Below are 10,000 nucleotides of genomic sequence, written 5' to 3' on the forward strand. Positions count from 1 at the left end.
ATGATCGTGTTACTCTTTGATAAAGATCAGCAAACATGTACCTCTTTTATCATAGTCATAAATTTCCACATTCTTAACCAATCCTGAATCAGTGATAACATTACACTGAATTTCCTTTGCCATGATCTCTCTACTCAAGTGTTCATCACTGCGTGGTTTCCCAGCCTTTAAATCTAATGTCTGTTCTCCTTGGATGGTGGCAGAATTCCTTTCCCTATCAGTTTCCCTTCCAAATGAACCTTCATTTCTTTCTTTCATGGCTGAAAAATTAGTGTCTGAACCAATACTTTCAACATCCAGTGTGTTTGAGGTTTCCTCTCTGGCAATGACACCTAAAATTCCATGGAAACAAATATTCAGCCAGCTGGAGTACTTTAGTCCGTTTAGCAAACAGATTCCATTTTTTTGTGCATCTGTTCAGTAATTGTAGATCACAGATGGTGTCAAAATGTGGTAACAACAAAAATGTGGCACACGAGTGTGTCACTGATGCTATTACCAGATTTTGATATCTTCTCTGACCTAAAAAATATATAGAGAGAGAGGATATTACACGGTGACGAGAAGATATGAATTTTATGTTCGAGTAGCAAGAACAATATCTCACGAGTGAGCGAAGCGAACAAGTGAGATATTGTTCTTGCCACGAGAACATAAAATTCATATCTTCGAGCCAACATGTAATATTCTTTTTATTATATGGAGACTAAATATTGAATATTTCAGATTTTATTGCGTTTCAAAGTAGTCAAGTTTTACGAATACGGCTGGGCTTTATAAAAAAAAGGCGGGAAAAAAAGGCGGAATCGTGACGTCATTGAACGATACGACACTCACAAAGGTGACACACGGAAAATATGCCACTCAGGTCCCGGATGAAGTGGCGTATGAAATCTATGAGTGGTTTAGTTCCCAGTAAAACACTCTCCTCCATATAATTAATATATGGATATATATATATATATATCTTCTCTGATCTATTACTGACTAGATGCACAACTTTTAAAGTACTAAAAGTTTTTTGATGATGTCAGCTATGCATCTGTCCTCTAATAAATCCTATATTCATGTACAGAGCACACAAAATTGGAGATGGTAAACTGACAGCATCTCAGGAACAGAAACTCCAGGATTCATTATCCCAATGGGATCATTGCCTGGATTTTCAACCTGTCACCCCTGAACCAGCCCATACACATATAATGACAAGTAAGATCATCTGGTGCTAGACAGAGTCAAATCTACAAACATCACTCCCTTAGGAGGGAAAGACTTAAGTGACACATACTTTTTGAGGTGATGTGGATGTTGTTAACCCAAATCCTGAAAAGGCCTCCATTAAAAGTTAGTAAAAAGTGTGTCACATCTGGCATCATGCAGAGTAGAATCCGTAAATGTCACTCTTGGTAGAGAAAGGGGAAGTTTAAAATAGCCTTTGTAAATAGTCAACCAGGTGCTTCCTGAAGATGTTTGATTTGAAGTATAACCTCTTCTACTTCTTGCTGTTGGGAGGCGCGGTGGCCTCATGGTTAGTGCACTCGACTCCGGATCGAGTGGTCCGGGTTCGGGCCCTGGTTGAGGACATTGTGTTGTGTTCTTGGGCAAGACACTTTACTCTGACTCACAGTGCCTCTCTCCACCCAGGTGTATAAATGGGTACTGGCAAATTTAATGCTGGGGGTAACCCTGCGATGGACTAGCATCCCATCCAGGGGGGAGTAGAAATACTCCTAGTCGCTTCATGCTACGGAAACCGGGGATAATCTTCAAAAGGTATATGTTGTAGTTAAAATTTTTCCTTCGTTAAAATGTTTTCAAACTAGCTTGTTTTTTACTTTCCTTTGTTTCAGATTATGATAATGTATATAAGACGAAAGAAAGTGAAAACAAGCTAATCTGAAAAATTTTAACCCATTGACTCCCAGGGGTTCCCCATTGACCAGTAAAATTGTCTGGCGTTAGACAGTAAAATACTAGGTCTGGCCGGTTTAGGCCCATTTGGAAGTCAAAGGGTTGACCAAGGAAAAATTTTAACTACAGCATATACACTGTGGTCAAACCCAGTTCAAGTATCTATCTTAGAGCTTGATTTGTTGTTCTGGCCCCAGTTATTCAAAAGGTGGATAACGCCATCCACCGGGTAAGTCACTATCCGTTGGATAGCCCAATTGGTTTTGCTATGACTTATCCACTGGTTAGTGATTTATCCAGGGCATAACGCTAACTGGGGCCAGGGTACTGGGGTTGTTGAGTTTTGTTACGCGAGACCCAATTCTCATCTTAACATCCCATGTCTGAAAAGTTGAAGTACCTTGAAAAGGTTCAGGGGACGAGATAAAAGGTGCTGAATTAGAACTTGATATCTTTGGGTCACCGTCAGAAATGCTCTGCACGTTTGTCTTGTTCATCACACTGCCCTTTAATCCAAAATCAAGGCCTTTTGGTGTTCCTTGACGACTAAGCTCTGGAAGGTTCATGGGGTTGAACATGATAACTGCTGGCGAGGTCTTCTTGGGTGCGTGAGAATTCTGCAAGGTTACCCTGTTTGTCCTGTTACTGTAAATGTAGGGTACATTGTATGTTGGTTTTTGCCATTTCTCAGTTGTTGCCAGGCTTATTTGTGACCTGATATAAGGCAAAGGGATGAGTATGGGGCGACTGTTGTCCCTGTAACAAAGAAAATACACCAAGTCTGAGAGGATCTTTAAAAAAACTTTGAAAACCTGCGAAAGATACCCATACTCAAATGATTGAAGGTGAAAATTGTATATTAAAGATGATATTTAAATGACCAAATTACATCACCTTCAGTTGATGAAAGCTTCATTAGCACATTTTAAGGATCTTAGACTAGAGAGAATGAACAACTCAAAACAATTTAATGCATAGCTTACTTCACTGGTTCTGTAGTAACACCACTTACTCTTGTTTAAATTCACCATCTGTACTGACAGGCTGCCCAGGACAGTTTTTTTCTTGTTTTCTTTTCTCTGTATCACTTGATCCTATTATTGAAGTATCCTTTTCTTTAGACTCTGGTTTCATAATGTGTTGATTGATTTTTGGACTTCTTAAAATAGAACAGAGAAATGATTATTTTATTATTATTATTATTATTATTATTATTATTATTATTATTATTATTATTATTATTATTATTATTAAAAAGAAAACAAAAAGAACTTGGACTGTCTTTCAACTAACCTACTTTGCCTTTCTACATGCTTGACTGACAACTAAGACAATAATGTTGAAGTCTTGACAGAAATAACCTTTAGTTACATGATTTTTGGAGTGGCAGTTTTGTCATTACAGACATACTTGAAATTGTGTGCAACAAGAAAATAGTGGTATAAAAGTTATGGAATAAAAATAATAATGCCCCAAGTTGTAACTAGAAAACAACAAAAATAGTAGCGAAATTGAATTCTTATAATATCAAGGGACAGTGGTTCACGCTTTTGCACTGTTTGAGATGCAGAATTTGTAAGGATTCATGCCCACAATTTAACAAAGTGAGAAACAAAGACGCTAAAAAAATCACTTTTGACAGTACTGTTAGGACCACTTCTTTTCAGCAATAGACCAGTTTCATATTCTAACGGTTGGACTGGATCTAACATGAAATGGAGGCTAATGCGGGCAAATCTTTTCAAATGCAAATTAATTTGCTCGTATTAGCCTCCATTTCATGCTACATCCAGTCCAACCATTAGAATACGAAACTGGCCTATTGCCTTCCAGCAGTACATTCAGGCTGAGTTATATAGCTGACTCTAAAGCACCTCGGTTTCCTGGACTATTGCATGGCCATTTTGCTTCTATCCTGCAGCCAGTTAATCTTTACTTGGATGGCCTACTACAGGTGTACATAGTCTTGCTACAGTTTGGTCGGTTTATTTGAGCACAATTTACAGAGATTGGCTCTCTATCTGTACCTAAAAAATGGATGTTCAATAAAATCCATACGAGCGAGCTGAGGCAATATACCTGAGCTGCATTGGTGTAGAGGTGTTAATGTAATGCACAGGTCCTTGTTTTGTGTCTCTTCGACATGGATACAGTAAACTGTACAGGGATTCAGTCTTCCCCTGCAAAAAAGGGAACAGTTTTGTTCAATAGTCTCTTGGAGTTAGTGTCATAAGAATCATTATTAATTCTCAGCATCTGATATTCCACATAACCAGCAGATCTTGAAAGGACTGGCAAATTATTGTTGGTTTAATCTTTTCAATTTCTAACCTTTTTCTTAACAGGTTCATGTATTCACTCACTCACTTGACAAACACGTTGGTACACTTCTTCTATCCCTGCCAGCTCAGCTTGAATACTTTCCTTTTCAACATCTGATATAATTTTAATGTTGTTGGCTTTCATTTCCCCCACACAGTGTGAAGGAGGCGCAACCTCATCTTCAAGATAACTGTCCAAAGGTCTGTTGGGAGGTGTGGAATAAACTGCCCTTCTGTGAAACGAAAACAGGGCAAAATGAGAATTTATAATCTCTTTTTGATAGTCATTGCCTCTCATCGGCTGTAGCACTGGAGAAAAATCTTTTCCTTTTAGGATTCAAGGAAACCAAACCTACCAAACAAACTAACCTTTCATCACAATGTTGAAAGGGATGACAATGTGTTTAAGGGAAAAGAGATAAATAAGCTGCTGTTCTGTGAAAGTGTTACAAGGATTAACAGCTGAGCTTTAGTACTCAGCTAGGGAATCTTTGTCATCAGGACGTCATCAAATTAAGGTGAAGCAACAATACTTTGAATTGTTCTATTCCACAAAAAATGCTTGGATGCACATGAAGCAGGGAAGGTCATTTGCCTACTGAGCTGTTTTACCTTCCCTGCAATTGAAAATAATGTCGACCAAGACGTCACAAATGGACATTGAATTCGACTGTAACGCCATGAATTTCCTCTGTTTAAACAACTGATGGCGAATTCTGGAACACACACTAAATTGGTAATTGGTTGATGAGTTCTTCACTTTATGGATTGACTTAATGATTGATTGAGGTTGATTTTTTTAATGCAGCATGCAAATGAAGAATGTTGTGCAACTGAAGCTACATGTAATCTTACCTGGCTTGATTTTTCAGATTGACTACAGTAGCTGTGGATGGAGGTTCAGTTGAACGACATACTCTAATATTTCTTGCTTTAGCGTGCTGTTCATAATAACAATTAAAAGACCAAAGTCAAGAGAAAAGCCACATTTAGCAGCTAATTTCCTTCAAACAGAGTCTACACATAAGTTAATGAATGGATCATGGTAAGTTACCACAATATTTTGAGAACGTTTCCCAGAAATAAAAAGGAATCTGAATACTAGTAATATTTATACATGTATCTTTGCAGGAAATGATGATAAATCAATGAGTCATTATAAAAGTGTCTGACTACAGCCTCCCAGAGTTTGTTGGTTCTCTACTGTGCACAGGTTTTCTCCACGTACTCCGGTTTCCCCTCTCCTCAAAAACCAACATTCGACTTCATTTGGGTTCTTTGTTAATTTCAGTTTACAGTGTCCCCAATTAGTCCTCCAGCGACTAGACACTTAAATAACGTTCCTTTCATTAGAAGCTGGTTTACTGTGGTCTGTTTGTTTGAAATTTGCCATTTGCCTCTCACCGCCAGCTACTCTGCCTTGATTTTCACTCAAGCCCTTGTAAAAGACAAGAGTGGCTGCCGCTTACATTGATTACCCCAGGCATCTACTTTAAAAGTTATTGAAACCCTGAGCCTCAATATATACTTTATTTACCTACAGCCTCATTACATATTGTACCCATGTAATAAAGAATTTGGCATTTTGCTGTAATTTTTATTCTGCTTAAATCATTGACTCCCCTTAACCCATCAACTCCAAAGGAGTGAGACTAATTAATAGATTTTACTCGGAGAGCAGTTCAGGATTCAATTGGTTAACAACTTCTAAATCCACTCAATAACTACGTCCCCATTTAAGCCAAAATATATTAGGAATGAAGGAGGCTGTTAGCAAGTTCTGCAGAGTTGGATCTTTTCAGGCCAAGTTATACCATCATTTTTGGACTGCTGTGGTTTTTCTTGTGGGCACCATTTTTCTTACTGTGTGCTCAGGAAGGGAAGAAGGGAAGAGATATGGCAAAAACAAAAAAAGCTACAAGGTATTGGCTAGTTTGCTTTGCAGAAAACTTGAAAATAAGATGACAACTGCCTCAGCCTGAACCAACATCACAATCACACGTTGGTTTCAGGACCAACAGCTGTGGAATTAGCAAGAGTTTCAATCTTGTTGCAATTTGATAGCAAAGGAAAGTGGTTCCCAAAAATGTTTTTCAGAAGCATCAAAGCCATATGCAGAAAAGAAGAGAAAAATGGTGAGCACTGTCTATTAGGCATTAGCACTTAAAGTAATACACAGAGGAAACATATTTCCATTGCTGGCTGTATTTCCTGTGGTTATCAGCATCAAAAACCATGATTGTGATTGTATTCAAATTACAAACCTTAATTTGTGAAGCTGAGAAACCAGTCTTTTCTGCCGCCTTTGGTAATTTGAAAGGATCTGGTCTCCTCCTCTACAAAACAAAGGTATGATAAAACATCACAATCCATGTTTCCTGCGAGCAGATGTCTCTTTTCTTTTGCATTCACTGGGCTGACGAGTACTGTTAGCAGGGAAAACTAGATGCTTCTTATGGATTGAAAAACAGGGGCGAAAATTGCTTTCGTTGCCAAGCCGGCCCAAAAAATGCACATACATTTTCCCTGAGTAGCCAGTGTGCCCAGGTCAAGTAGATGCCAATTTTCACTGGTCCCTGGAGCTTCTGGAGAACCCTGGGTTTAGTGAATTAAAAGGTAGTATAGTTATTTCATAAAGCTCTCAATAAGAGAGTGAACCTGACTCTCACCACTCCAGAACACATTGTTTTTTTTAATGAATTTAAGCTTACATATCGTTCATCCTGTGGTCTTTCTCTTATATTACAGAACTGGCCACGTCCTTTGGCAAGTGGTGGAATCAAGTGGCGGGCTCTTCCAGCTCTAGGTGATACTTCATCCTGTAAAATAAAATTGACAAAAATGAATTCACTTGGGTTTTGGTTTTTTTCTGATTAATTCAGAATGGCACTAGAATATAATGATTGTAAATGCTTATGGGATTTGAGCTGTAATGGCACATTTTCTCTTGATAAAACTTTCTGTTCTCCAGTACACCAACAGGTATTTCTCCCAACTGATGCTTCTACAAAACCAATACTCAATTTGATGACAGTGTTTTTAGATGGCCATATTTTGGAAATTAAATTGAAAAATCCCTCTATACTGCAAATAAATGACTTCCCAATATGCAATAGTTACATACCAAGCTCACCAAATGTTGTCTTGTTTTGTAAGGTAATGGTCTGTATGGAGAAGCAGCTTGAACAAGGCCTTTTGGAGGAAACCCATTGGCAAAATGTAATTGTTTTGTGGAAGCAACTCTGCCACTCTCTCGAATCATTGTCAACTGATGTCAAATGCAGATTTCTGTGTAGTTGCAGTCTTCGCCATTTAGACACTGTTAAATATCTCTGAAAATCAATGATTCAGAAACATTATTTTGTTTTGGTTTGAGTTATCCTTTGATCAGTGTTTAAGCTTGTGGTAAAAACTACAAGATGATACTAAATTTTAACCAGGAAAATATTAAGTCACAAGGGTTTAATGTCCAGGGGAGTAAACAACTCTGATTGAATTTTTAACTTGTCTTTACCTCCAATGACCATGAAATAAAGTAATGAGTCTATGGTATGCCACAGGGATATATTAAAGCTTTGAAATGGCCATTATAGTGGAAAACCTCACAAGAACAAAATTAATGTTTATTTACAAACAAAATAATCATATACAAAAGAATGAAGTGATGCTTGCACTTATCATGTGTTCCCCGTGAAAGGAACACACGAGCCCAACAAATTGGTCTGCTCCCAACTATCCCGTGGATAAACAATAGCAAAACCAGTTGCACTATCCAATGGATAGTGATTTATCCGGTGGATAGCGTTATCCACCGTTGAACAACTGTACTGGGGTCTGGTTGATATCAGCATTTGGCTACACAAATGTCTTTTAACCTTGTTGATAACAAGTTAACTGTTTCTGATTTCCTAGGTTATTAACCCATTGATACTTTAATTTTATTAGTAAAACAGAAGCACTGATTTTCGAACATCAAAGGTCACGTCCTAATTAACCACAATGAGTTATATGTGAGCTCTTAACCAAATTAGTATTATTTCCTGATTTGTTTGCTTACGATAAAATTGACCATGTTTACGCACCCTGCGTCTGGAATTGGTTGGTGTTTCTATTTGTCTTACAAAGTTTTACTCCCAAAACATCTAAATACCGAAGAGAACCAACTGAAGTTTGAGATTTTTAAGATTTAGTTGAGAGATAATAATGAAGACAACTTCACCTTAAAGTTTGCACATTAAGATAACAAGCTTCAAATTTGCGCGTCTCCAAGGTGCGCGTCATTTGAGTTTTAAAACGTCCAAATGCTTCAAAAGCGAGTCATTTTCACCGAACGGTGAAAAATTGAATCCATTCTACGACGAAACATTTTAAACCAAAGATAGATGATTTCCTCACAGCTTGTTTTCGGGTTGAAAGTCTTGCGACAGGTTTCCATGTGACGTCACAAATTTATTTCGATTAAAAACTATATGCGCCAGCGATTGTCTGAATGCGGATAAGCAAAAAATGGGAGATGTTATTGTATAAACTAGTCACAAACTTTCATTTGTACGTTTTCATTTCGTACAGATTTCCGCGCACATGGCGGCGGGTGTTTCGGGATTCCTCACTTGATATGGAGATTCTTCGATCAAATTTCAAGGAATCTCTTAAAGCTGTCTCTGAAGCGATTGATTCAGCCTCGTTGCTTGCCATTGATGCCGAATTTTCAGGTCTGAACGTAAAATGGGGTGCAGAAAACAGTTTTGATACTCCTCAGGAACGCTATTCCAAGCTCAAGGAAGGTTGCAGAGATTTCATTATAATTCAATTTGGATTGTGCACATTTACCTGGGACAAAAACCAGGAATTGTACATTGCCAAGCCATTTAACTTTTTTATCTTTCCCAAAGTTTGGAATCGGCAATGTCCCGATGTTCGCTTTTTGTGCCAAAGTTCCAGCATTGATTTTCTCACTGAACACAACTTTGACTTCAACAAGCTTTTTCGAGAAGGGATTTCGTATTTACGCCCTTATGATGAGCAGAAATTGAGAGAGTATTTTGTTTCCAGGAATGCACAAGATTCTTTCACCTCAACCTCATTGACCTCCCCTGACCATGCAACTGAGACCAGTGAGGGGTCCTCCAAGAAGGCACTGGTGTCAGTCCCCCCAGAACACAAGAAATTTGTCGAAAAAGCCTGCAACACCATTGAAGAAATGTTAAAAGATCCAGATGGGAAGGTTACTCAGTTTCCTCCGTGTAATGGTTACCTAAGAAAATTGATTTACCAAAGTGCAAAGCAAAGGTTCAAGGCTGGAATCCACATGGAAGCATCGATCAATGAAAAAAAAGAACGCTTTATTGTAGTTACGAAAGTTAGTGAAGATGAGAAGAAGAAACTTGAAGAGGACAAACATGCAAAAGAGCAAGAGCTGGTTGATAATGCTGTTGGTTTCTCACAAGTTGTGAAAATGATTTCTCAGTCTGGAAAGTTGGTTGTGGGCCACAACATGTTCCTTGACCTTCTTCATGTAATCAACCAGTTTCTGTGCCCACTCCCAGAGCAATTTGAAGATTTCAAGGCTACTGTGAGAGCAGTTTTTCCCCGACTTGTTGACACAAAAGTCATGGCAAATACTCAACCCTTTAGAGATCTTATTCCTTCATCTGTACTGGGAGATCTGGTAAAGAATGTCACAACCAATCCATTCAAAAAGCCAGCAGTGTTGTTCGACAAAGACTGCTCATGTTATAACAATAGTGAAGAGAAGCCCCACGAAGCAG

At 38.3% G+C, this 10,000-nt stretch overlaps 2 protein-coding genes across 4 annotated transcripts in view; one reads left to right on the forward strand and one right to left on the reverse strand.

The window, feature by feature from the left end:
- LOC137985366 (uncharacterized) overlaps positions 1 to 8,701 on the reverse strand; it is a 12,415-nt gene extending 3,714 nt beyond the window's left edge. The window contains exons 1-10 of one of the 3 annotated variants that reach the window (XM_068832949.1): positions 8,452 to 8,701; positions 7,357 to 7,564; positions 6,944 to 7,051; positions 6,497 to 6,568; positions 5,088 to 5,173; positions 4,279 to 4,465; positions 3,991 to 4,091; positions 2,924 to 3,070; positions 2,312 to 2,667; positions 42 to 332 (exon numbers count right to left, since the gene is read on the reverse strand). In XM_068832949.1, the coding sequence (XP_068689050.1) occupies positions 42 to 332; positions 2,312 to 2,667; positions 2,924 to 3,070; positions 3,991 to 4,091; positions 4,279 to 4,465; positions 5,088 to 5,173; positions 6,497 to 6,568; positions 6,944 to 7,051; positions 7,357 to 7,494 (1,486 nt within the window). In that variant the 5' untranslated portion in view covers positions 7,495 to 7,564; positions 8,452 to 8,701. The remainder of the gene's footprint in view (positions 1 to 41; positions 333 to 2,311; positions 2,668 to 2,923; positions 3,071 to 3,990; positions 4,092 to 4,278; positions 4,466 to 5,087; positions 5,174 to 6,496; positions 6,569 to 6,943; positions 7,052 to 7,356; positions 7,565 to 8,451) is intronic. The other 2 variants (XM_068832951.1, XM_068832950.1) reach the window with 2 other exon arrangements.
- An 81-nt stretch (positions 8,702 to 8,782) lies between these two features.
- LOC137984612 (poly(A)-specific ribonuclease PARN-like) overlaps positions 8,783 to 10,000 on the forward strand; it is a 2,322-nt gene continuing 1,104 nt past the window's right edge. The window contains exon 1 of the mRNA XM_068831780.1: positions 8,783 to 10,000. This exon is cut by the window's right edge and continues 1,104 nt beyond it. Coding sequence (XP_068687881.1) covers positions 8,848 to 10,000 — 1,153 coding nt within the window. The 5' untranslated portion in view covers positions 8,783 to 8,847.

This window comes from Montipora foliosa, chromosome 14 (genome assembly GCF_036669935.1).
Source record: "Montipora foliosa isolate CH-2021 chromosome 14, ASM3666993v2, whole genome shotgun sequence".
NCBI classification, from domain to species: domain Eukaryota; kingdom Metazoa; phylum Cnidaria; class Anthozoa; order Scleractinia; family Acroporidae; genus Montipora; species Montipora foliosa.